Genomic DNA, 27,842 nt, shown 5'->3' on the forward strand with positions numbered 1-27,842 from the left:
CTATGAAAGTAGATTGCCCAACCGGCCTTCCAAGGAGTGGCTGGTGGGTTTGAACCACCAGCCTTCCGATTAGCAGTCAAGCGCCTTAGGCACTGTGCTACCAGAGCTCTTAGCTACCTTATAAAGCTGTTACTGCTAGCATGAAATAATATTCAGCATGGTGAAGAACTATAAAGCTCTGTACAGCAGGTTGTTACATTTTGTTCAGGAGCACCACCATGAGCAGGTGGGTAAAGCACTTTCTATGCAACGGGACCTGGCTGAAGAGTATCATTTTACTATTATTTTGAACCTGGCACGGGCTGGAGCAGCTAAGAGGATTCTTAGCCCTTGTAACTATCATGATACAGCCGCAGAGAAACTGTACAGACAAAAAAAGAGGGGGAGCAGAGGGCTTTGCACAACAAATGGCGCAAATGGGTTTAAAAAACCTGGCTATCAGAGCAAACTTCTCAAGACGCCCCTCCCCACTCCAACGTCCTAGTATCTAGAAAAGTCTCGGCAAGGGGTTGTTGGGTGGAGGCTAGCCCGACCAATAAGAGACCAGCTATGTTCTCACAAGTAACGGAGCAGGTGGAGAAACTGAGCATAAAGAATTACCTAAAGCCCCTTGTAGCCTTTTACCGCGATGCCAGGCGCCATGCTTGGTCCCCTTGATTAACAGTAATGGAGAAGAATGTCGGGGCTCAATTTACTAACCACCCCCCTCCTGTCCCCTAATCTCTTCCACCACCAGTAGCACCCACCTCCCTCCTTCCATAGCATTTACGAAGGCCGGCGGCCAACCTTTATTGTCTGGGGAGCACCTGCCAGGTGGCGGGCCAGTGCCTTAAAGTGCGCGTGGTGCCTGGCTTCACAAAGCGCACACCCTGGTCCGGGAACTGTCTCCCGCGGCCCAACCACATCACAGGGGAGGAAAGGTGGAGAGATGCAGGGCTTGGGGGTCAAGACCCAGGAGGCGAGCGCTGGCGTGCCTTCTCCCTCCCCCCAGTCACAGCCCCCAGGGATTAGCCTGTCGAAAGAGCAAGGGGCCAGCGACTCTGGCAGAGAGCAAGACCTAGGCGGGCGGGAGGAGGGGAGGCGAGGAGGGGCGTGGCCGGCACGCAGGGGGAGGGCACCGGGAGGAGGGGCTGTTCCTCGCGGCTCAGGCTCTGGGGGCTCGGCTTTGCCGCGCTTGCTGCACTTGGGCGAGAGCAGGAACGTGGAACAGAGCTTGGATCCTAGCGCAGCCACCGCGATGAGAGGCGCTCAAGGCGCCTGGGATTTTCTCTGCGTCCTGCTCCTCCTGCTCCGCGTCCAGACAGGTGGGAGAGAGCGGCAGACACCCCAGCCCGCGCCCCCAGCGTAGCCTATGCCCTCCAAAAGGTTGAGCATGTTGGGGTGTGTCCAGAGAGGTAGCTGCTGGCCCTTCGGGTCCCAGGCGTTTCCGCCTGCGAGAAGATTCGAGGCGCCCTGGACACTCTCTTGCACCCTACTTCGCTCACCTGAGCTAGGAGCCCCCAGCTTCTAGTGCTGGTGGCGCTAAGCTGAGAGGTCTACCGGGAATGAGGGCAGACAGGGGGCTGAGGGTGAGCGAGGCAGCAGGCTGAGGGCAGCTGAGCTGTGTGTGAGTTTGGGATTTCTTTTGTGCCGAGAGTGCGCGAGTGGCAGAGGCGCTCGAGCGGGGGGTTCGCACCGAGCGAGTTATCCGCACCGTGCGAGGTGCGGCCACAGCTACCTTTTGTTAAAAGTTGCGTTTGTGTGACCGATGCCCTAGAGGGCCGACTGGCAGGTTCTCAGCCACGCAGAGGGCAAAGTTTGAGAGCATTTTTATTTTTCTCCGAGGCTGCTGTTTTCCAACCACGGGCGTTCTTTGTGCCCGGAGATGGGGACCGAGGCGCTGCCTCCTCTGTTCGCTGCGCGACCGGTAGAAAGGAGTCGGAGGCTACGGCGCTTCCTGGCTGCCACAGTATAATTCTGCAAGCAGAGCGCGCGGCGGCCGTGGTGGGGCCGGACCCAGGGAGACTGGAGGTGGCGGCGAAAGGGACAACTTGGGCAGGGTGTGTGGAAAGCAGCCGCTAGGTTGCAGACTTTTTGCTTTTGTCAATCCCTTGCGGGAGGCTCGCGGGGTTCTGCCGCGGTGCAGTTTCATTCCTGCTTCACGCGCCAGAACGGCTAGCGGCTGCATTTGCTTCCAGTACAGGGGAAGGAAGGAACAGCGCGCTGGGACGCTCTGTTCCTGGTCCCGGTGGCCGCGCGCGCCCAGGCTAGAGTGTCCGGCAAGGCTGCCAGGGCCCTAGAATCTTCTCGTCTCGGTATCTGCGACTTGTGATCGCAGCTGCCAATTTTCTTCTGGAATTTTGATATTCGCTACACTCCCTCTCACGTGATATTTATACTTCAGGGCTGCTTGAGGTGGAGGATGGAAGATGGAGTACAACTTTCTGCAAATTCTTTTTGATTCTTAAAGCTGTTATAAAATCCAATCATATCCGCGCGGGAACTTGGTTCTTAAGGGGGAGAAGGATTTGCAGATTCCTGGATCCCTTCAGGCAGATTCCTGCCTCTTTCCTTCTTTTCCTGGGTGTTGCTGGTACTCCTGACGCTTGTAGGTCGCACGGCTAACCTCTGAAACCCTGCTCTCCGCCAGGTCATTTTTTCAATCCTTTAAGGTTACCCTGATGATGTAAGGATAGAAAGTGAGTCTGCACTGGAACCCAAGGGCTCAGAAGGAAGCATTGCAACGAACTATTGTGGACTCTGTTACAGATTACTGGTCGTTTCCACATATAGTCTCTAATGCAGCTCCCCCCCTCCCGGTCTATAATGCATTGTGAAGGCTTTCCTGTCCGGGAGGAGGAGAGTGCTTGCATCTGGACCCCTGTGAGGTAGGAGGGATCCTGAGCGAGTCTCTGGATTCCCTGGCGGATTTGCCTGCCTAGCTGAAATGACGCCTGTGGTCGTTATATTTTCGTGCTTTTTCAAAACATTTCAGATTAGGTATGTGAACTAGACTAGAGCAGGGTCCCAAGAAAGACAGACCACACTGAATGTATCCCTTTTTTAAAATTAAATAAATCAATTGTTTCCGTCTGCATAATTTGCCTGCTCCATCCAATAGATATTTGGCAAAGGGAATTTTGAAGCCTGTCCCTTGGAGGGCAATGTGGTGTATTGGCAAAGCCTTGGATTTCCAATCTGGTTGTTTTTCTCTGCCTTTCATTGGCTGTGTGCCCTTGAACAGGATGCTTTAATTCAGGGGATCCCTTTTCCTCTTAAAGTACAATGAGGCATCCTCATCATGAAGGTTCCTTTGGGTCCAAAATTCTCTTCCAGTATTCTGATAGTCAGCTGAGCACTTTTTCTCAAGTCTCTGTCTGACCTCTTCGAGCCACCTGGAAATTCCTTTGCTGCTCCTGGTCACTAGGGCCACTTGGTGTGACCTAGCTGTATGCCACTAGCTAAAGCAGGAAAGTATGGTTTATGCTGCCAATTCCTTAATCCTAACATGCTCCCCTACAGTTTTCCTCTGAGGGTTAGGAGAGGGACCAACTCTACAGTGTCCCCTCCTCCCCTTCCTCCAGTATTTACAGCTCCTGTGTCAGGCAGGATGAACCTGGAAGGAATGGTGAATCATATCTTCCCCTTGTTCCTGCAGATGTGAGGCCATAGTCATCCCAGCAGCTCGACACAGGCCATGCTGGATTATTATCCTGTTGAAAATAATATGATGATTTTATAAAGAGATCCTACATAATTCATGTAATCCCATTCTCCCTCCTATCTATCTATTCATTTTTTCCCTATCACTTTATAAATCATATACTGTATTTTTCAAAACACATTTTCTCATGTGTCTTAAATTTCACATTGCAGATGTGTTGTAAAATAGTTGTTGCTCTTTCATTGGAAAATGTGTGCCAGACCCTGTGCTGGAAGCTTTGACTGTCCTTTCTGATCCTCTTAACAACTCAGGAGGTGGTACTGTTACCACCCCACCATTTTACAAATGGAGAACCTGGCTAAGGATAAGGCACTTGCCCAAAATAATCAGTGGTGAAGCCTGAGATCATTCACTCATTCAAAAATATTTAATGAGGGCCAACTATATGTTGTAGGGTCTGGGAATAAAAAGGAGTGAACAGGACCACAAAGGACCTTCCCGCTTTTGGTGAAAAAGAGGTAGAATGGCCTGTCTTACAATGTTTGAGTGTTCTCTGGCACAGTGGTTAAAGCACTTACCTGCTAACCAAAAGGTGACCAGTTCAAGCCCACCCAGCTGCTCCATGAGAGAAAGACCTGGCAAACTGCTTCTTACAATAATATCAAGGCTGTCCTACTTTGTCTTATAAGGTCTCTGTGAGTTGGAATTGACTTGATGGCACACTACCACCACCGACGACATTCGCTGACAGAGGATTGATTAAAGTCTAGCTTTCCTGGAGGTGTGGAGGCTTTTGAATCCTGGGAGGGTTGTACTAAGAAACTTTTGGTGTTAGCTGTTCATTCCAGTTATGGAAATGATGATAAGCTATCTCTAAAGTGTTAGTGTAAGTCAGTTGAAAATGTTTTCATCCCCCCTCCACAAAAGAAAAATGGTCTCAGCCTTATATACTTGTGAAAGATAAAACCTCCAGTAATAGCTATTACCTTAAGTTGGTTACACTGAAGCGCAATGAGATATAATGACAGTTTATCATATACAGCCTTTTTGCTCTGAAAACAAATTCTCATCAGAAATGTGCCAAGTATTTTGTGGGCTTCCCTTTTGTAGCACATTTACATACAGATGTTGTTATGGTGATGGATTTTGCTGCTGTTGTTGACAGCTGCTAGAAGTTACCCTTAGGATTTTGACTCATTTCCTTGAGTCTCCTCCAGCTGATTAAAGAGGGACATGAGGAAATGAGCTGTGGTGTCCTGAGCGGAATTCTCAGAGCTGGGCTGTAGTGTGGGGAACCCTACAAAGGCAGTGGTCAGGGCTGCAGCCACATTTTCCCCAGAAATGGACAGAGAAATTTCTCTAGAATTGACCGGCTAGGAAGTGGGAAGTATTTTATTTTGCTGTGTGGTAACTTTTCAAAAGTGAGGTTAAAAGACACTTGAAGGAATCTAGATATTTTATAAGTAGTTTTAATAACTTCAATAAATATTTTCATGGCTACAGATTTGGAGTGTGGACAGCCTGGAAGGGAGTTAAACCCAACTCAACCCAATCCATAGCCGTGAAGCCAATTGCGACTCATGGCAAGGCCATAAGTTACAGAATAGAACTGCTCCATAGGGTTTTCTTGGTGGTAATCTTTATAGAAGCAGATTGGCTAAGCCTTGTTTTATGGTGCTGCTGAGTAAATTAGAATTGCCAGCCTCTAGGCTAGCAGCAGATCGCCAACCACCAGTGTCACCCGGGCTCTGTTGGAAGGGAGTTACCAGTGGCAAGAGTTTGATTCTAGGGCAGATCCAGTGTCAACCTTTGTTGGGAGTGGAGAGCACTTGTGAGTAAGCCTGGACTAGCTGTTCTGATTTCTGATGTTTTTGGACATGAGACAGCCCATAGCTTGACCTAAAACTCAATAAATAAAGAGCAGTTATAAGCTGACAGCCTATGGTCTTGTTTTGTTTGGCCCACACAATGCTTAGAAAACATGTAGGCAGTATTTAAAAATCTGGAGAATTTATATCAAGCTTTCTTGAATAAATTTGCTTTCTTCTCTTGAAGAACTGGCCCCTGTACATGAAATCTGCCCTTTAGATTCTACTGCTCTTTACCACCTGCCAGTTCAGGCATTTGAGGTGGGGCCCTGGCTATCTTCAGCATTTGAGGCTGGGACCAGGTGGGTGCTGTGGTGGGAGAAGAACAGGCTTAAGGAGTCCAGACACAGCCCTGGATTAGTCAGCTGGCTCCGTGGTTGACAACCCTTGCAACTCGGAGCAAGTTGCTTAACTTCCCTGAGCTTCAGTTTCTCATCCAGGCATTGCCAATTAAAAACTGTGACACCGGGCAAATTATTTAACCCCTCTGTGTGGTACCGTGGTTAAACGCACGCATGGCTGTTAACTGAAAAAGCTGTGATTTGAACCCATCAGCCTCTCCACAGGAGAAAGATGTGGCAGTCAGTTCCCGCAAAGATTACAGCCTTGGGAGCCCTATCATGTCAGTTCTGTTCTGTCCTATAGGATCACTATGAGTTGGAATTGACTCAATGCTAACGGCTTATTTTTAGGGCCAGTTTCCTTATCAGTAAAATGGAAATAATAGCACCCACTTCGTACAGTTGTGAAGATTAAATATGTTGCTACATGGAAAGATTGTAGCACGGTGCCTGGCATATAGTATGTGCTCAATACATGCCAGCTGTAATTATCATAATGCCATAAATATCAGATATCATAACAACCAGGAGTTTTTATTATGCCTAAGTGGAAATAATGCCTACCCTAACACGAGTGCCCTAAAGATTAGATAAAGGTGCTTGTTGTAGGTGTTTGGCACAGGATCTGGGACAGGTTGACAGCTAATGAATGAATCAACTCCTTGAGCAGTAGACTTTATGACTATTTCTCCTTCTAATCCTTGCACCTGGGTACTAATAAATCCCAGCTTGACAGCATTTGAAAATGAGATAAAGGTAATTTTTGTCTTGAGTTTTATATAGCTTTTGAGATAACAATTGGGCATCACTGGTCTTGGAGACAAAGGAGAAAAAAAAAATCTCAGATTTCTCCAGTGAAAACATTTATACTTGCTAATATCTCTGTTCATTATATGCTTTAGCTTTCATGCTATTGTTTTGGTCATAACACATGCATTTTTGGTAGATGTGGTCAAGTGCTTACCTTTCCGATAGCTAGATTTTCAACATTTCTGCAAAATGTGTTTAAGTTAACTTGGTATTCAGGGCATGTGGCCTCAGTTTAAGAGTTTGGGCCTCAAAATTGACAGCCTGAGTTTTCATTCCAGTTCCTTCGTTTACCTGCTGTGTCATCTTGGACAAGATGCTTAACCTCTGGTTATGCTTTATTTCTTCATCTGTAAAATGGGGATGATAGCAAGGGGCTGCAATGAGATAATGCACGTAACAGAACATGCTGAGCACAATGTCCTGGACAGAGCTAGTCACTATCAGGCTAATTTTCTAATGAAAATTGCCTCTTATGAAAAATTTTGGAAATAGTTTAAAACTAGATTAAGTAGAGTTTTTCATTTTTCTTCTTCTTTTTTGTATGAAGATGATGTTTCTTAAACTTAAAATTAATATCATCTTTAAATAAAGACCGCAGCTAGTGGTAAGGCATACATATTCCTCCCTGGTTCTTTGCTTAACTAGTCTGAAACTACTTTCCACCAAAGAAAGGTATAGATTTCTAAACGTTGAAGAGGGTGGGCATTCTTGGGGGGCACAAATGGTAAACTGCTTTGCTCCTAACCAAAAAGGTTGGTTGGAGTCAACCCAGAGACACCTCAGAGGAGAGGCCTGGTGATCTTTCTATAGTTTTGAAAAGTCAACCACTAGGGGGCATGGTAATAAAAAAAGTTGAAGGGGGAAAAACTGTAGATGGCCATTTCTCCAAGGTACATGAGAACCCTATCACCTTGGAAAATTGTATTGGGAAGTCCCTGAGTGTGCAGAGATTTCCCTTTACTGACGTCCCTAGGAGGACAGGGACCAAGCTGAACTTGTCCATCGCCCTAGGCTTGACACTCAGTGGTGTTCAGTAAATATTGGTTTAACATCTCCTCTACTCACTAGCAGAAGGCTGGTGGTTCAAACCCATGAGCCACTCCTCGGAAGGAAGGTTGGGCAATCCTACTTCCATAGTGATACTACCTCGGAAACCCAAGGAGGGGTCGCTATGAGTCGGGCCGACTCGACGGCACATAACAACAACAACAACAACAACTACTCACTAGCACTTGCACCATCCTTTGAAGATAATAAATGCTCAGTAAACATTTTTGATTCCATGTAACAAAGGTTTATTAATCCTGTGCCTTGCTCCTTGCAGGGACTGCAGATAGACACTGGGGGTGGGGCAGGAGCACAGCCACTGATTCCAAGCAGAATTTGATGTCAAAAAAAGTGCAAAGTGGTCTTTTTTAGGTAGGATTGTAGTGGAGGGGAGTTTAGCTCCTGGTGGGCAGGTGATAGAGATCAGTAATCAGCAAAACGGTCCCTGAGGGAGACAGTATTTGAGATTAATTTCTGCCCCTTAAAGGAAGGTAGATTGTTAGTAGTTGAGCCTACAACTGGGGGAAAAAAAAAAAAAAAAAACTACAAAAACAAGACATTAAGGTCTTATTTGAGGAGTTTTAAGTCTTTGAGTTGGCATGATGACTGGAAGTAGGGAGTTAGAGAGGAAAGGGTGGAAAGGTAGGCTCTTTGATCAGCTTCTAGGAGCGTGGGAGGGAAGGTATATTTAAGATTGAGTGTAGTCCAGATTATGAGGGTTTCGAAATTGAGGTCAAGGTGGACGTCACCCAGTAGTGGCCCTCCAGGGACTACTGCTTGCTAGTTCGGTGCTGCTCACACCACCATCCTCTCCTGCTAAGCTATGCCCCAGCCTACTCCTCAGTTTGAGAAGTGAGATACCAAGTCCTATCCCCAAAAGTTGGACACCCCATTGCTGTAAGCAGCCAGGAATAAGGGAAAGTCTTTGATGGGGGCTATTTTACCACCACCCATCTGTAAATGTTTTGTGTTGTGGTGGCTTGTGTGTTGCTGTGGTGCTCGAAGCTATGCCACGGGTATTTCAAATACTAGCAGGGTTACCCAGGTGCACAGGTTTCAGCAGAACTTCCAGATTAGACAGACTAGGAAGAAAGGCCTGGCAATCTACTTCTGAAAACCAGCCAATGAAAACCCCATGGGTTCCAACAGAGTACTGTCTGATACAGTGCTGGGTGGGAAGGCATTCAGGACACACAGCGGCTGCAGCAGTGGCTTGAGCATGCCAACGATTGTGAAGGTGGCATAGGACATTTCATTGTTTGGTACATGGGGGTCACCATGAGACAGAGGCCACTCAGTGCCAGTTAACAACAGCACCAGTCTTATGGCTGGAACCCTGTATTGGTGGGGAGTCTTGTAGAAAGATGATCAAGCAGGCTTTTCAGAACCTCTCTGGTTGAAGGCCTATGTGTTGGGGTGCATATCTCGAAAAGAGGGGAGAAGACGTAGAGACACAGGAAGGGATAGTTGATGGGACTTCATTCAGTTAACAGATTTATGGATACCTTTTGTGTCAGAAGGAGCTCTGGTGGTGCAGTACCTAAGGCATTTGACTGCTAACCAGAAGGTTGGTGGTTCAAACCCACCAGCCACTCTGTGAAAGGAAGACTGGGCAATCTACTTCCATAAAGATTTACCACCTTGGAAACCCAAAGGGTGTTGCTATGAGCCAGAATTGATTCCATCACCGTGGGTTTGGTTTTGCTTCTTGGTTTTATGTGTCAGGTGAAAGGAGCACTGGTGGTGCAGTGCTTAAGGCATTTGGCTGCTAACTGAAACGTCGGTGGTTCGAAACTACCAGCTGCTTCACAAGAGAAAGATGAGGCAGTCTGCTTCTGTAAAGATTTACAGCCTTGGAAACCCTATGGGGCAGTTCTGCTCTGTCCTATAGAGCCACTATGAATCAGAATCGACTCCATGGCAGTGGGTTTGGTTTTGGGTCTGTGAGTGTGGTAGTTAAGGTTGTATGTCAATTTGGCTGGGCCTGGGAGCTCTGGTGGTATAGGGCCTAAAGCATTTGACTGCTAACCAGAAGGCTGGGAGTTCAAACCCACCAGCCACTCCTCAGAAGGAAGATTGGGTAATCTACTTCCATAGAGATACCTAAGGAGGAGTTGCTATGAGTTGGAATCGATTCGACTGCAGTGAGTTTGGTTTGGATTTTGGTTTTTTTTGGCTGGGCCTGGTTTTGAGTGGCTGGGAAGCTGGTGGTAGTTATTCCCCATCATGAGATTGGCAATAATTTCCATGGTGGAATCTATTGGAGCAGCTGAGTAGCTGCTTTAAGGATGTGGTCTGCTTCCAGTGTCTAAGCAGCAACTTTGAGGAAGGTTTCCAGCTTTTTGGCATGCTTGGACCCTGCATGTAGCCTAGTCTTCATTCAGCAGCCTGCCATGCTCTGCCTATCTTGAGACTTTTAATGGACTTGAATAGATGGCCTGCCATGTACTTTGGTAATGTTGGGACTATGCCTTTTCACTTGCCGACCTTGGGTTTGTCAGCTTCAGCAGCCAGCAGCTGCCTGAGTGAAGAGATACCTCTAGCTTCAGTGGGCCGGGAGCAAGAGGCAGGACTGAAGCCCTGGCTTTCACCCAGCGCCTAGAGTCTGGCACTTTTAACCTCAGACTTCTAGCCTCCAACATTGTAAAAGAATAAACTCCTGTTTGTTCAAGCCACCCATTTGTGGTATATCACTGCCAGAGTGGCAATAAGTAACCAAAACAATGGGTCTGTGGTCTTTGGGTCTGTTGAGTGGAAGGGGAACAGAAGTTATCGTTGGTGTGGTTAACTGGGAGGGTACTATGGAATTTACAGAAATAAAGCCAAGAAGAGGGAGGAAGCCTTTTTGAAGGAGCGGGTATGGTGTTAGACTCAGATCTCCGTTCATTGATTACTTACAGGCCTACATTTGCTTGAAACTCAGTTTCATAGACATGATGCTAGACATCAATAAAATTCTCAGAGTCAAATCTCTGCAAGAAATCAAATGAAACCCCAAAGTCATGAAACTTGGCTCTAATAGGATGGTACGAATGAATATACAATGGTACAATGGGGATTATAAAGAATTGTGGGTTCCTGATGTATCAGCCATATAATGAAAAGTAAATTTGATCCATGAAAAGAAAGGTTAGCTCAAGGAAGATCCTTCATCTGTTCTCTCCATCAGGCCGTTTTTAGTTTTTTAGTTTTCTCAGAAGAAAATGGATGTTTTGGTCATAGAAGACCTGGCGTTGATTAAAGCTTTGGGAAATAGGCGTTTTGAAGGCAACTTAAAGAAATTGGATTTATTAAACCTGGAGAAGATAAGGTGAAGGAACGTTTAGTGAATGATAGTCTTCAAATATTTGTAATATGTGAGTATAGAATGACACAAAATGAGAATAGTTTCAATTTCCCCAGAAAGAAATTGAGATTTTTTTTTAGGGAGAATTCTTTGACTGGGATGGTTTGGAAAAGACTTTATTGCTACTAGAGCTAGTTATAGGGTCTTTGCTTGGATTTATGAGGGAAAGCAAATAGTTTTCATTTTGAGATGGTTAGGTCTTGCACAATTCAATTGGTTTGATGTGCCTTTAAAGGCCTGCCTGAAATCCTTTCTCAGTAATTTGGAAATGGAAAATAACCAGCCATGTTTCCTTCCTTTACTGCTTCGGCAGTGGGGTAGAGCGTTTCTCATACATGCTGTGTGGATCCTAACATGATCCACTGCTATATTCCCAGTTTTTAGCTATATTGAAAACAGCAAGTAAAGTACCCACAGCCTAAAAATGGGTTATTGATCTGTTGGGAGGTGGAGGGTATCTAGCCACAGAACAAATTGTGGAGTGTGATAGCTTAAACTGAGTGTCAGAATAAGACAGAAAAAGGAAGTGTGAGGTCTAGAGAAATCCATGATTGATTGTTAAGCTCTAATCAAAAAATGATTGTGCTCTGTGATCACCCAACTGACTGATAATTTTGAGATACAGCTACCCTATATCTAGATTAAAAGATTTGTGAAGGAAGAAGGACAAGCTACGGAAGTCTTTTTCCTTTGATTACACAAGAATGGATTGTTCCCTCCTGTTTACCCACTACCCTGACTGCCATTCCCATTTCTCCTTTTCCTTTGGTCATTTCATGGTCATGGCTCAACTAGATCAACTGTCCAGAGGGGGAAGGTGGTAGAAATGAAATTATGATTCAGTCATTTCTGTTAGATAATGCCATTTTACCTGTCATGTGGAATTGTGTGATGATGTTGTCTAAGATGTGATCCTCCCCCTTAAGAAGCCTAGGATCTGTGGGAAGATAAGATACACATTCATGAAATGTAATTCACATTTAAATAACAGTTCTGGTTAAGAAACTCGAGCAAACACTCATTAGGATTGGATTTGGAGGTCTTAAGACAAAGACTTATCACTCTGGGATAGAGTTCATAGGTACCATTTCTTGAGTAGTAGAATGACTGATTCAAAGAAAGCCATTGCACCTGAGTTAAATCTTGAATAATAGCTAAATTTGGGCAAGGCGTGAGAGAGTAGCAAAAACAAAGAGTTAGAGCTAACGAAGAGTGATGGCCAAAATGCTCCATTGGAAAGAATCTTTGTGAAGAGTCAAAAAAACCAAAAAACCAAACTCACTGCCATCCAGTTGATCCCAATTCATAGCGACCCCTCCTTGGGTTTCTGAGGTGGTGTCTCTGCAGAAGTAGATTGCCTAATTGTCCTTCTGAGGAGTGGCTGGTGGGTTTGAACTACCAGCCTTTTGGTTAGCAGTCAAATGCCTTAGGTACTATGCCACCAGACTTCCCTTGTAGATAGTAGTAGCAGGAGATGAAATGGGAAAAATTTTTAAGGGCACCAGTTCAAGTGACTGCAGTATTTTCTATAGTGCTGTATTGGCCTATACAATACAGTACACTATACTATACTGTTTGCTATAGTGCTGTATTGGCCTATACAATACACTCTATACAATGTATAGTGCCTAAGGCATTTGACTGCTAACCAGAAGGCTGACAGTTCAAACCCACCAGCCACTCCTCAGAAAGAAGACTGGTCAATCTACTGTAGAGATACTGACTCAGAAACCTAAGGAGAGGTTGCTATGAGTCGGATTGACTCGAAGGCAGTGAGTTTGGTTCTTTGTTTAGTGTGTGATGAGGGAGTTCCTGGCTGGTGTAAATGGTCGATATCCTTGGCTGTGAAAGGTTGGAGATGTGAGTCTACCCAGAGGTGCCTTGGAAGGAAGGCCTTGCGAACTGCTTTGGAAAATCTCAGTCACTGAAAACACTGGAGCATTGTTTACTCTGACACACATGGGGGTCATCATGAGTCAGAACCAACTCGACAGCTGACAACATTTGGTGAGAATTTTCATAACTAATCAAGTAGTTGCTTATTCAGAGAGAGAATATATAAAAAGGAAAGTATACCGCTCACTTTTGCATGTGTTACATATATTGTACATGCATTGCAAATCCAGAGTATGTCCATGGGTTTTACTTTTGAATTGTTTTTTAAGTCTGTGGTCATTTACCCCACTTTACCCCAGCCAAGATCATGGATTTTGTGGGCTCACCACCTGATAGTGACAATGGATGATAGGGTGGTTTTGATTCTCTGCTTCTTAAAGAATTTTAAATGTCTTGTTCTTGACTCATGGAAAAAAGATAAGAAGGAAAATTAAAAAGAGGAGAGACCCTTAATCCTTTACTTTTATCTTTAAGTTCCTTTGTTGTTGTTTGGTGCTGTCAAGTCAATTTCTACCCGTAACAACTCCTGTGACATGGGGTTTACTAGGCTGTCCTCTTTCTGTGGAGCCACCCCATGATTTACAACCTTCAACCTTTAGGGTTAGCAGCTAAGTGAATAACCACTTTGTTGCCAGGACTCCTTTTAAGTTCTTTATTGAAGGCAAAATATCCTACTTACTTTGGGCTTGCCTTAGGTGACTCAGGCTATTTCTATGGGTGTTATAAAATTCTTTAAAACAATCCCCAAAGTCTCAGTAATTTAAATACAATAGCCACCACATAAGAAGACAATTACTTTGTAGAGTTGGAATGAAGTAGGAGATTATCACAAAGACTCTTGGAAATTCTTTGGTGTTTTAGCTTCTTTGTTTTTTATTGGAATAAAATATTTATAGAAAGGGATCCAGAGTCAATATTGGCTTCTGAGGAGAACTAAGTTTTAGGATTTTTGTCATTGTTAAATTAAACTAGGATTTTTTTTAATCTAAATTATGTCATTGGAATAAGCAATCAGAGATGGTTAATTGGTATGTTTAAATGTTTTTCTATTTATTTTAGTCAATCTCTGTATCTGCTACAAGGGATATAGTAGGTGAGTTTCTAGTTCAACCAAAATGCATCACTTTCCTAAGAAAGAACTCTCTCTTTCTAATTATCAAAGTAAAGTAGCATCTGTACAAGGGTTTATGAGGTTTTTTTAGTAGATTTGAATGTGTATCCTAATTTACACCCTGGCATTTTCAAGGACTGTCTATTTAAAATGATTATCTTAGTGTCAGAAGGATTGCCTTCTGAAGAGAGAGACTGGGTAAGGGAATGGATGCCAACAGGTGAGAAGAGCTGGGTGTACAGTACAGTCTTATGTTTCCATATGGAAAACCTGCAACAGTAGATCTGGCCGTGAAATAGTGCTAAAGAGCACAGCTTCGTTCTATCTGCCTCTTCTAGTATTTTTTAAACTGAATGTATTAGGGCTGCTGTAACAAAGTCCCACAAACTGGATGGCTTAAAACACCAGAAATTTACGGCCTCACTATTCTGGTTGTCACACAGGCTTGGAGTCATAACTCAAACGGTTGGCTTGGCCATGCTTTCTCTGAAGACTTTAGGAGAATACCCCTTGCTGCTTCTTAGCTTCTGGCAGTTCCTGGCAGTCCTTGACATCTCTTCGCTTGTGGATGCATCATTCTAATCTACACATGGTTGGCTTGCTTCTTTATATCTCTCTTTTTACAAGGACACCAGTCGTATATTGCATTAACAAAAAAAAAAAAAAAAAGAAAGAAAAACCAAACTCACTGTCATTGCATTGATTCTGAGTCATAGTGATCCCTATTGGGTTTCTAAGGCAGTAAATCTTTATGGAAGTAGATTACCCCATCTTGCTTTCACAGAGCAGCTGGTGGGTTTGAACTGCCAAACTTCTGGTTAACAATCAAATGTCTTAGGCACTGCGCCATCAGAGTACCCTATTCCAGTATGACTTTATAATATTTGCAAAGACCCCATTTCCAAGTCAGGTCATGGTTACAGGTACCAGGAGTAAAGACTTAAATATATCTCCCAAACAACCAAACCCACTGCCATTGAGTTGATTCTGACTCATAGTGATCTCCTATATGAGATCCTAAACTCCTAAAATAGAGTTGTCCCATAGGGTTTCCAAGGCTGTAAGTCTTTATGGGAGCAGACTGCCACATCATTCTCTCCAGGAGCAGCTGGTTGGTTTGTATTGCAGGCCTTTTTGGGGATTCACAGCTGAGGGTTTTAACCACTGTGCCACCACGCTCTGAATAGATCTTGAAGGGGACACAATTCAATCCATAACACTGACGCAATCACAGGAATTCATAGATTTATTCACAGCAGCTATTGAAGTGTTGGGGGTATAGTAGGGAACATACCAGGCAAAAGTCCTTGTCCTCTTAGGGCTTTTGTTTTAGTGAATTCTTTTTCTCTCCAGAGCTACAAGGCTGGGAGGAGGGGCAGGAAGGAAAAAAAAACAAAAGTTTAGGATATCTATAGAAAGCAGCTTAATTTAGATTTATTTCAGTCCCGTATTATGGTCAATTACGGAAGAAGGCAGAGAAAGGAAAGGTTTCTCAGGATTCACAGGGAAAGGAGGGGTCAGAGAAGGCAAACTAGGAGAACAGTGGGGGATGTGCAAGGGGCCAAGTCATCTAGTGGATGGAAGCCTTTGAGGGTCTTGTCACTTCAGCTCTACCCCCAGCTGGTCCTGCCCTGGGAGCCTCGAGTCCTTCCAGCTTTTCACTACTCCAAATTCTGTAACTAAAGAGCAGTGAGACTTTTGATCAAGCAGGTAGCTGAGGTGTTTCTGTGAAGGACTTAAACTTACTTGGGGGAGAGGGGGTGGCTAAACAAGTGTTTGAAACAGCAGGGGACATAGACAAGTTGTCTTTGCTTTTAGGACTTCGTGGAGTTTTTAATGTGCCAAGGTGCGGTGACAGTCCATAGATGGGAAACATTTTTTTCAGATGCACCAGAATGTTCTTTCACACCCAAGAGATGTTTTCAAGGGTTCAGGCTGAATGCTTTTCAGTGATTCTTCAAGGACTGGAGGTTCACAACCTCCTTTTAAAATTCTTGCAGTTTCCTTGTGAAAAATCCGACCAGCTAGCATTTCAAAAGTAGTGGTTGAGTCCCTAGGTAGTGTAACCAGTTAACCACTTGATGGCTAACCTAAAGTTGTCGGTTGGAGTCTAACCAGAGGTGCCTTGGAAGAAAGTCCTGGTGATTGCCTTCTGAACAACCAGCACTTGAAAACTCTATGGAGCACAGTTCTTCTCTGACACATGTGGGGTCACCCTGAGTATAATTGACTCCAAGGCAACTGGTTTGCTATAGATCACTCATGTGTTGGGGTTGACTAAACTGCAGTTAAATGTTAGAGTGACGGCACTTTGCATTTTACAGAGTACTCTTAGCTACTTTCAGTCATTCTGAGCTTTTCATGTTTCAACTCTCTTGTTAGGCATCTAGCCCAGGTGAGGTGCCCTCTAAGAGTTTGACTTCATCTGACTTTTTGCATTTTACTCTTTGTTGTTCTTGTTGTTATGTGCCATCAAGTTGGCTCTGACTCACAGCGACCTTGTATACAGCAGGATGAAACACTGCCCGGTCCTGCGCCAGCCTCACAATCCTTGCCGTACCTGAGCCCATCGTTGGCAGCCACTGTGTCAATCCATCTCCTCGAGGACCTTTCCCTTTATCACTGAACCTCCACTTTACCAAGCATGATATCCTTCTCCAGGGAATGGTTCCTTCTGACAACATGACCAAAGTAGGTGAGACAAAGTCTGGTTATTCTCGCTTCCAAGGAACATTCCGGCTGCACTTCTTCCAGGACAGATTTGTTAGTTCTTTTAGCAGTCCATGGTACTTTCAGTATTCTTCACCAATATCACAACTCAAAAGCATCAACTCTCATTCAGTCTTCCTTATTCATTGTCCAGCCTTCACATGCATATGAGGTGATTGAAAACACCATGGCTTGGGTTAGGTGCACCTTAGTCTTCAAAGAGACATCTTTGCTCCTTAGCACTTATACAGAGGTCTTTTGCAGCATATTTGCCAAGGGCACTCTATCTTATTTCTTGACCACTGCTTCCACGGGTGTTGATTGTGGAACCAAGTCATATGAACATTTTATTTTTAGGGTTGCCCTTGAAAGACCCATGAAGTGACAAACTCTAAAATTTCAAATCTAGGACTCCCCAAAATGAAAGAGTTGACACTGTTGAATTACTCTGGGTTAGAAAGTTCCTCTTCATCAGTTCTTGGGCATTAGAGTAGGACTTTTCCATTCTTAGGATACTGATTCTCAGGAAGGAATCCAAGATAACGAATGCCCAGGAACAGAAAGTGGTACCCTCTTAAGTCGCAGGCAAAGAGGCGTTTCCCCAGTGACAACAGCCTTGGTTGAAGGTATTATGGAAGACCGTTCAAGTGCTTTGTTGTTGTTGTGTGCTGTCAAGGAGGACCCGACTCATAACGACCCCTCCTTGGGTTTCCTAGGTGGTATCACTACAGAAGTAGATTACCCAACCTTCCTTCCGAGGAGTGGCTGGTGGGTTTGAATCGCTAGCCTTCTGGTTAGCAGTCTAATGCCTTAGGCACTATGCTACCAGAGCTCCCTCCCTTTGGTTAACATTTTGGATGAAACAACCAGCTTTTCATTTGCAGATAGGGGTACACAGGTAATTATGAAATCAATTGCTTTAATGCACTAATCAGAAGACTGGCTGTTGAAGTCCACCCAGAGGAAAGGCCTGCCTATTTACTTCTGACAAATTAGCCCTGGTAAACCCAATGGAGCACAACTTTCCTCTGACACACGTGAGCTGCCATGAGTTAGCAACTGGTTGTTGTTGTTGTTGTGCCTTCTAGTCAGGCTGACTCATAGGGAACCCTCCTTGGGTTTCCAGTGGTTAGTGTTTCTAAACCAGAGAATTCTTTTATCCAGTGTAATCATCAACTCTTAGCACCTATTGTTTTGGGCGAGGATTTCAGGGCCAAAATTTAAATAGCTCTTGTTTAAATTTACTAACAATTGATCAAGGCAAGGTAAAAATGCAACAAACAAAAGCGGTAGGGGGCCTGTGAATTCTAGGCTACACCCTGGCCTGTTTGAAAACCTATTAACAGTCATTTTATGTCAAGATGGAAGAATTGAGCTTCATGTTGACTTTAAAAATCATCTTTTTATGATGGGAGCATTTCAAACATAGAGAATGGTGTATTCATCACTCAGTTCCAGCAATTACTGACATGGCCCATCTTTTTGCTTTATCCACTCCCTTCTCATTCTTTTGAAGCAAATCGCAAGCATCATAGCATTTCATCTGTGAATATTTCAGTCTGTCGCTCTAAAATACAAAATCCTTTTTCTAAACATAATGAAAATACTGATATCACACCCTTCCAAATCAATGTAATTTCACAGTGTCATGAGATATTCAGTCAGTGTCCATATTTCCCTGTTGAAAATAAATAAGTCTGAAAATTTGCACAAATATGTCTCTATTTGATAGAATCCAAACAAGAACCACACGTTGGTAATTGGCTGATATACCCTTTAAGTGATTTATCATCTGTAGATTTCTATCTCCCAATTTTGTTGAAGGAACTGGGTGTTTGTCCTGCGCAGTCTTTGGCAGTCTGAATTCTGCTGATTGCATATCTGTAGGGTATTTCTTGTGTTTCTTTGTTCCCCATGTTTCCTGTAAATTAGTGATTTACAGGCTTGATAACAAATTGGTGACATTCAGGCTTCATTTTTTTTTAAGCAAGACTACTTCATATATTGTGTATTCTTCCATTGTTCTACTTTCTTTCTCTTTTTGAGATACCTTATGCTATTTGGGAAGATTTGTATTTTTTGTTTGGGGAGCTCTGGTGGTGTAGTGCCTAAGGCATATGACTGCTAACCAGAAGGCTGGAGGTTCAAACCCACCAGACACTCCTCGGAAGGAAGGTTGGGTGATCTACTTCCATAGTGATACAGCCTTGGAAACCCAAGGAGGGGTTGCTATGAGTCAGATCTGACTCAATGGCAGTGAGTTTGCCTTTGGTTATGGTATTTGGGAAGATTTGTATTTTTGTTCTACTGGTTACCTTTTTACTGGTACCTTTCTATAACACCCGTAGTCCCCTATGTTTTGGAGCAGTGTTATATTAGTTTCCTACTGTAACATTTAAATTAGTTAGTAGCTTGCTCTTCTTTCTCTCCTCTCTCCTCCTAGGAGGAGAGATTTGAAGTAATACCCATTTACTTACTGTTTATATCTAGAAGGCAGTCAACAAGCATATTCTACTTTTCATATCTTGCACCCCCCCATTTTTCTGATGACTGTTTTAAAGCTGCTTGGAAGAGTGCAGAAATCACTTACTATGTTATGTCCTTCGTTGCTGTTAGTTAGTTTTGGTTCTACATTTCATGTTTGCCACCTAACCTTATATCACATCTTATCTGATATCTTAGTTTTCTGAAGTTTATTCTCTAATAGCTGCCTCAGGAAACATTCTTAGAAAATATTTTCAGAATTATATATTCACACAAACTTGTCTGTGGCCTTTACACTTGAAGTTCAGATTGGCACATTTATTTTTTTGCTTGACTGTTTTTACTATTTTACTATATTGCCTTTTGGTAAAAAGTGTTGTCAAAGTCTGATGACAGTCTGATTTTCTTTCCTTCACATTTGATTTGGTCTTTTTGACCAGATATCCAAAGAAATGTTCCTCCCTCCCCCTTTATTTCATTGAAGTCCAATAATTTTATACTGTTGCCTGCTTTGGGATGATTTTTGTGGGGACACTATGTGTTTTTTTTTTTTTTGTTTGTTTGTTTTTTGTTTTTAACACATGCTAGTAAAATGTTCTTCAAGTGATTTTTTATTTTTCATTCAATTCTTCTTCCTTGGCTTAAGAACTCCTATTATGTCTATATTAGGTCTTCTTTGCCTGTCTTTTGTATCTATTCCTTTACCTCATACTTTTAATCCTTTCATAATTAGTTGAGATAAATAAGTCTAAAAATTTGCACAAATATGTGCCTATTTGATAGAATCCAAACAAATTTTTCTTCTTTCCATCTTCTAGTTTTCATAAGGCACTATCTATTTTTATTTATTCTTGTGTTCATTCTAATTACTCTTCATTGCTGCAGTAGTGTTTTGTTTCTAATTATTTTCTTAATTCTTTCACCTCTATTTTTCAGCTCTTCAGTTTTCTCCAGTCAATTCATTTCTGAGTTTTAAACATTTTGATTATGCTGTTCTCTTATAGCTTCTTTCATTTACTTAATTTCTTTAGCTCATTTAAAAACAGTAGGTTATAGTTCTCATTTGCTTTGTGTCTTTCTGGCATGACCTTATTGCCTGTACTAGGGATAACATTCTGCTCCTTGTCTTTTTCTTCTTATAATAACTTTTGGGATTCGATTGTGATTGCTTTTCCATTATTCACTATGCATTTTTCCAGTACTTTTAGGGTAGCCAGTATAGCTTTGTAGCTTTACAGTGCTAAAGTACCCTCTTACGTTGTTTTTATGAAATTGGGGAAAAAATATGGCCTTTATTTTCCTATATCCTAAGATCTTACTTTTTGTCCCCCCAACACCCAACATCCCTCTTCCTCCCATCCAGACCTCCCCTTTACCTCTGTTGCGCCCATTTTGATCATTTTAGATTCCATCTCTAGCAGTTGCTCCTCAGTGTGGGTACCTTGGACTTGGACCATTTCAGCATATTAGACGCACATCAGTCATAGTCCTTCTGTATTTACCTGTAATATTGGAACCTGCAAAACAAAAATCCTCTCCCAGTTCCTGTGGCTGTCTTCAGAATGCTTTCTGAGGTTTCCAGTAAGTACCTGGTGGCAGTGTTTGTAGCTATTGGTAGTGTGTCCCCACTCACTTGTATATAGGATTCACAGGGATACCTTGTCACCTAGTTTTAGTGTAGATGCTGTTTGTGGGTTTTTGGTCCTATTTGTCTTGTTTTTATGGTTGGGGAGAAAATTCAGTGACATTACTTACGTTTACCACGTTGTGCGACCCTTCACCACTGTTCATTTTCAAATGGATTTAATCCTTCTAAACACAAACTCAGTGCCCCTTAAGAAATAACTCCTCCATGACATTTACTTTTTAACATAAAATTTGGTGACCTTTGCATCTCCCAAATCTGGAGTAGCAACATCTTGAAACATTAAATCATTGATGGTAGCCAACTCGACCGCACACGACAACAACAACAACAACCTTTAAAAATGATTGTCTTCCAAACTAAGTTATTAAAAATGTATTATAGATAGAAAAATTAATGGTTGTTATTGCCTGAAAACTGAGTAGTATGGAACTGAGCACCTTAGGGCCTACCTATCATTAGCTTTTTATGCTGTTGTTTATGACAAAATGTATTGGTTGAAATCATCTGCGTTCTAGGAAGCTAATTTCTTTGCTTTCTCTCTCTCTTTTTTTTTTTCAAATTTTTTTGTGTGGGAACCCAATTTCTGAGTTTTTGTTTCTAAGGAATAGTGGTAAAAATTGACACACTTTTGCCATTATTTGTCTGGTGTAATAGTCCTTGGATTCTGGAGAAGATAATGCTATTTTGTAGTTTTAAAATCATTAAACCACACTTACACTTTTAATACCATCTAATAAAGATAACATCATTACTTAATTAGGTGCATTTTTCTCTCTCAGATTTTTTTTCCCAGTGAAAAATTTGCATATCTCTAATTATAGTCATTTGATAAAAATGCTGCCAGGGCTTGACATAATATTAATTTAGATTTCCAAAAATACTAAATTTCCTTCCTCCAACTTGAGTTGCGGCCAACTGACCATTGATTTAAATTACATACTAAAAGGTCACACTTTTAGAATTGGCCTCTTTTTTTTCTCCTTCTTTTTGGGGATGGCCATTATTCTAAAGCCATATAAGGAAGAAGGAAAACTTTCTCATTGGACATATTGGAAACTTGTTTTTTATTCTGGAAAACAGAGCAAGATCATTTTCAGACTTTTCCTCCTGTTTTCCACAAAGAGATTGAGAAGGAATCATTTCAAACATGGGCTTGTCATTAAGAATTTTTTGCAAACAGGAAACAGGCTTAATGTATTGTTCTAAGTGAATGTCACCCAAGAAAAAATGAAGAGAAAAAGTGAACACTCATTAAGCAAATTGACCAGCAAGTATTCTGATGAATGTTGAATGAAATTTGAATAAACTAATTTTGTCCATTAGTGTGCTTTTAAACCAATGTGATTGTTTTGGTTTCATTATTTTCTGTTTTATTTATTCAAATGTAGAATGGCTGCAGAATTAACTATTGCAATTATCTGATTAGCAATTTAGAAAATGGGTGAATGGTATCCAATGACTCACTAAGAAATGTCTGGTATTGGATGGAGCTGCGTGCAAGAACACTTCCAGACTTAGGAGAAACTTGTGCTATTTGACCTGGCTGTTCCTCATCCCCTGTGGACAGAGCTTAGAGGCTCTCGCTGGATTAGGCAGGGGTTGTGGATGCAGGCCTGGGCTTTCATGTACAATGCACCAGATGGAGTTGGGATGTGCTGCAGAAGTTGTCTTTGCCACCCAGCGTCACTATTCTGGAGTCCTGTCGCTGTGACTGGTAAATTCTGCAACATTTCCCACTTCTAAAGCTTGGGGATTCGTGAAATCTGTACCCAACTGGCTGCCAAACCTTGTCAGGGGGACCCACTGCTAGGCCGACTTGTAGGTGTAAAAGCCAGGCAGATTTGCTCATTCAAGAAAATCTGTTTTTGCAGGTTTGCTTTGAGTTCCAAGATACAGATACTGGTACAATTTTTGCTGCATTAAAGCCCTGGATTTCTTCTGGTGGTGCAGGAGGGGACTACCTGATTCTCTAAGAAAGGTGCTGCATTAAGAAGTCCTGGGGTGACACATATGGTTGAGTACTGGGCTACTAACTGAAAGGTAGGTGGTTCAAACCACCCAGAGACGCCTTGGAAGAAAGGCCTGGCTGTCTGTTTCCAAAATGTTACAGCCTTGAATGTCCTGTGGAGCATTGCTCTACTCTGCAACCCTTGGGTTCGCCATCAGTCTGAATAGACTTAAGGGCAACTGGTTTGGTTTTGATTTGGGTACTGGACCTATTGAATCTGAAACTCTGGGCGCAGGGCCTGGCAAGCTGTGTTGAAGCAAGGACTCCAAGTGACTCTGATGCAGGCCAGAGTTCAAGAACCATTGGCCTCGAATGTGAAAATTACGAGGCTTCTCAACTGTGTGGGGCTTTGATAGTTAAAAAGTTAAAGCTCTTGTGGCCTCTTGAATTCCCTTTAAGTCAGACAAAGGTGCAATTCTCAGTTCTCCTTCTGTCGGACTAAGAAAGATAGATAGGAGTTTCAGTTAGTCCAGACAGGAAAACAGACAATTGCAGTACCGTGGGACAGAGCTGCGGTAGAGGCTACGGGGGAGTGTTTGGAAGCTCAGAAAATGTGCATAGGCCCAGGGACAAAGGGGAAGGGAAGGCCCCTCCAGAGGTGAAGTTTTAAAAATACACATGTGATGGTGTCCTTCCCTGATGAAAACTCTCCAGACTTCCCAGCGCGCCTAGAATACATTTTATACTATAGATCTCTCTCAAGGCCTTCTGGTGTTTGTTTTTCTCCTGCTCACAGCACCCACTCATCCTTTGCACCCAGTGCATCAGTTGTCCTTATTTCCTTCACTCCTTAAAGGTGCCCTGATCCTTCTCACCTGGGGTCTCTGCAGGAGTCACCCTCTGCCCACTGCCAGGGGCACCACCCTTCTCCCTGGCCTCCAAAAATAATCCAACCTAACCAGTTACCATTGCTGACCCAGACTCATGGTGATCCCATGTGTGCCAGAGTAGAACTGTGCTCTACAGGGTTTTCAATGGCTGAGTTCCTGGAAGTAGCTCACTAGGCCTTCTTCTGAGGCACCCCTGCGTGGATTTGAGCCTCTAACCTTTTGGTTAACAGTTCAGTTTGCACCACCCACGGACTCCCTTGGCCTCCTTGTGTACCTCAAATCCTAGCTTGTATGTTGCCTTTGGAATCCTTTTTGACCTCCCAAGGTAGGGGAAGTCAGCTCTCATGTATAGTGTACTTCATACATATCACAATGTAATTAAATAATTGCATAATTGCTGGTTTATTGTTCATCCAGGAGCTAAATATAAACTCTGTGGGGCGGGGGGGAGGGAACCTTGCCTTGTTCTCTAGGGCCCAGCTCCAGAAAAAAAAAAAAAAAAAAAAAAAAAAAACACCGCCATTGAGCCATTGAGTTAATTCCGAGTCATAGCAATCTAGTGACCCTCTATAGGACAAAATAAAACTGCCTCTATAGGGTTTCCAAGGCTGTAAATCTTTAACAAAGCAGACTGCCTGGTTTTTCTTCCATGGAGCAGCTGGTGGGTTCAAACCACTGACCTTTTGGTTAGCAGCCAAATGCCTTAACCCCTTCACTACGAGAGCTCCTTTTGCAGAGCGGCTGGTGGATTAAACCGGATGACCTTTTTTAGTGCATAGTCAAGTGCTTTAACCACTGTACCACCAGGACTCTTTTCTGCTGCCCAAGGGCCAGGCATCCATTCAGGGAATATTTTTGGATGAATGAATGGTGGAGAAATCCCCCCCTACCCTAGGTTATGTGGGCTGGTAAATGCATCCCATTTTGATAGCAGAGTTTCATGAACCTTTGTACCAACATCAGATCCTACCACTGGACAGGTAGGTCACTTGCATGGGGCAGTGGAATCACATAACTTTGTTCTAATTTTTGATCTGGCCTGTGGGATACCTGAGAGAAGTTTGTGAATTCTAAGGCTATGAGAAAGGATAGAACGAACACACTCTAATCTTAGAGACTTTAATAATCCATGGAGTCATAATATACTGGGTACTAACGGTGGCACTGGGAGCTCTGGTGGCATAGTGCCTAAGACATTTGACTGCTAACCAGAAGGCTGGTGTTCAAATCCACTCCTCAGAAGGAAGGTTGGGCAATCTACTTTGTAGTGATGCTGCCTCGGAAACCCAAGGAGGGGTTGCTATCGATGGCAGTGAGTTTTTTTTTTTTTTTTGGATAACCGTGGAACCTGGGAAGTTTTAGTTATCCTCTCTTCCCTCAGGGCTCCTGTGAAGAGTTGTCTCGCTTGTTCATAGAAGCTGATGATTGGGTGCCTGTTTCTTCCCACCCTCTTCCAAATCCATTCAACAGAAGACTGGAGATGTAGCCCTTTGCTTTATTTTAATCATTTTGTCTTGGCATGGAGAAACATTGGATGTGTTCATTCCTGTTCTAGCTTGGGCGTTTTCTCCCAGAGGCACCATCTCCAAGTTTGTCTAAAATAAGAAACTAAGCCCTGCTGATATTTAATACAAAGATCAGCAGTAGCATACAAGGGTAATCTATAAAAATACATATATTGAGGTTGAAGGTTCAAACACTTTTTTTTAAAAGATAAGGATCTCAAGACCTAGAGGGTTCAGGTACAGACGTGCCTCTGGGAATCTTATTTTTGATGGGGGAACAGGCAGTCTGTTACTATCTGTAAATTAGCTGGTTGTCATTTTTTAACTTTAGAGTTCTATATCTCCTTACGTCTATTATGTAAACTCCTGTTTGATTGAATGTAATAAAACGCAGTATGTTTTGGAACAAAAGTCGTAAACACCATTTCTCACTTGCTGTTAGAATAGGTTAGGTCCCTGGATGGATGGCAAAGAACGGTTTGAGCTTGACTGCTAACCTAAAGATTGGCAGTTGGAACTTACCCAGTGGTCCTGTGGAAGAAAAAGCCTGGATATCTGTTTCTGTAAAGATTAGAGCCAAGAAAACCCTATGAAGCAGTTGTACTCTGCACACATGGGGTTGCCGTGAGTTGGAATCAACCCCACTACAATGGGTTATGGTTTTGGTTAAAATAGGTACAATCTGCTGAGTTGACCAGAAATATTGATAGCACAAAGGATGTAATTTTGTGTTTTGCTGCGTACATCCTTTATTTATTTGTCATTATCAGATACTGTTTTGCATGATAGCGTTAGCTCATTCTACTCCCCTGCCCCCCTCCCATCCTGGATCCCAGTGTGGGCTGTTTCAGTGATTAGTACTTCACATTGCCTCACCTTCTTTTCCACCTGTGCTGCTGTGATGGAGGTAATTACATGAGTAGTAGCAATGACATAGGAGCTCTGGTAGCATAGTGCCTAAGGCACATGACTGCTAACCACCAGCCACTCCTTGGAAGGAAAGTTGGGTAATCTACTTCCGTAGTGATACTGCCTCGGAAACCCAAGGAGGGGTCATTATGAGTTGGGGCCCACTCGACAGCGCATAACAACAACAGCAATGACATGACTATTTGTTGAGTAGAAAGTGCATGTAGGATTTAATACTAATGTAAGAAGGGTGAAATATTTTGCCCCCAATTTATGGATGTCAAAACTGAGGCTTGGAAAGCTAAAGTAACTTCCCCAAAATCTCACACAGCGTGGATTAGAATTGATGCTTGCATGGCTCCAAAGCCCACTCCCTTTCTCATTATATATTGTTGCTTCTCTTGCCCACCTAGTATCTGATCCTCCTTTTCTATACTTTAAAATGTAGCTGAATAAAGTTACAAAGCTGATTCTCAAATTTTAAACTCCTTTTTTGGGGAATAATTTCATACAGAGAAGTTGCCACAGCAGTTCAAAGAGCTCCAGTCTGCCTTCACCTGTATTTATTTTATCATCTGTCTGTATGTACACGTTTTTTTTTCCTGAACCATTTGAAAGTAAGTTGCTAACATCATGCTTTCCCTTTTTCTGGCCCCTCCCCCAAGACTCATCTGAAAGAGGCCCAGCCACATGGAGGCTGGCTACCCACTGAGAACTCTGCCCCCACCCAAGCGCCTTCTTTCCACTTTTCTCTTGTGGCTGAAGGACACATTTAAGGACGGACACTCAAAGCTTATCACTTGTACCCTCCGCCCGAGTCCTTCAAATTCAATGTAGACCTTAAAATTGTAGCCCTGGAAACTGGCCCTCTCTAGCCACCTACAAAGGAGTCCCTGGTTAATACACTTGTTGGCTAACCAGAAGGTTGGAGGTGTGATCCACCCAGAGGCACCTGGGAAGAAGGGCCTGACAGTTTACTTCTGAAACATAAGCCACTGAAAATCGTGTGGAGCACATTTCTGCTCTGACATGTGAGATTGCCATGAGTTTACTTGATGGCAATTTTTTGTTTTGTTTTTAACACCTAGAAAAAACAACACAAAGGCCAGTAAAAGGGGACTCCCTGAATGTTTTAACCTGTTCTGGACAAAGAGAATAAAGAGGATTTGCCCCCACCTTGTTATCTAGAACTTAAGGTAAACGTTTTGTCCCTGCTTATTCAAGTCTGTTTGCAAGACAGTTATCAAGGCCAGTAAACTTTTCTCCTGCAATTGCCTCAGATAAAATGTCTTTTATTTATTTATTTAAATTAATAGTTTTGTTTTTACTTTGGTATAAACCAACCTGGCAGCTAAAAACTGACATTTTGAAAGTAGAAACAGAAGGAAAACTTTCCTGTCTGCCCCCTGATGGAGGGGAAGGTGCAATTTCTCTGATCTGACAGGCTCATTAAGAGCAGGACTTACAGCATATTAACTAGTCAGGTGTATTGATCTATCCATTATGGTGAAAATGAGCTTAAATATTTGAGCCACATATGATTCCTAGTGTTTTTCATAGCTAGAAAAACAAGAGAGGGCTTTCCGAAATGCAGCTCAAAGTTGGGTACAGAGTGTGGTGGTTAAGTTTGTGTGTCAACTTGGCTGGGCCTGGTTGAGTGGCTGGGCACCTGGATGTAGTATTCCCC

The 27,842-nt window shown here is 43.0% G+C and overlaps 1 protein-coding gene across 1 annotated transcript in view; it reads left to right on the top strand.

The window, feature by feature from the left end:
* The first annotated feature begins 1,237 nt into the window (after window positions 1-1,237).
* Window positions 1,238-27,842, top strand: part of KIT (KIT proto-oncogene, receptor tyrosine kinase) — a 110,870-nt gene continuing 84,265 nt past the window's right edge. The window contains exon 1 of the mRNA XM_042781701.1: window positions 1,238-1,304. Within this exon, the coding sequence (XP_042637635.1) occupies window positions 1,238-1,304 (67 nt within the window). The remainder of the gene's footprint in view (window positions 1,305-27,842) is intronic.

Source organism: Orycteropus afer, unplaced genomic scaffold (assembly GCF_000298275.1).
Source record: "Orycteropus afer afer isolate SDZICR_OR568_19922 unplaced genomic scaffold, OryAfe1.0 scaffold00153, whole genome shotgun sequence".
NCBI classification, from domain to species: Eukaryota; Metazoa; Chordata; class Mammalia; order Tubulidentata; family Orycteropodidae; genus Orycteropus; species Orycteropus afer.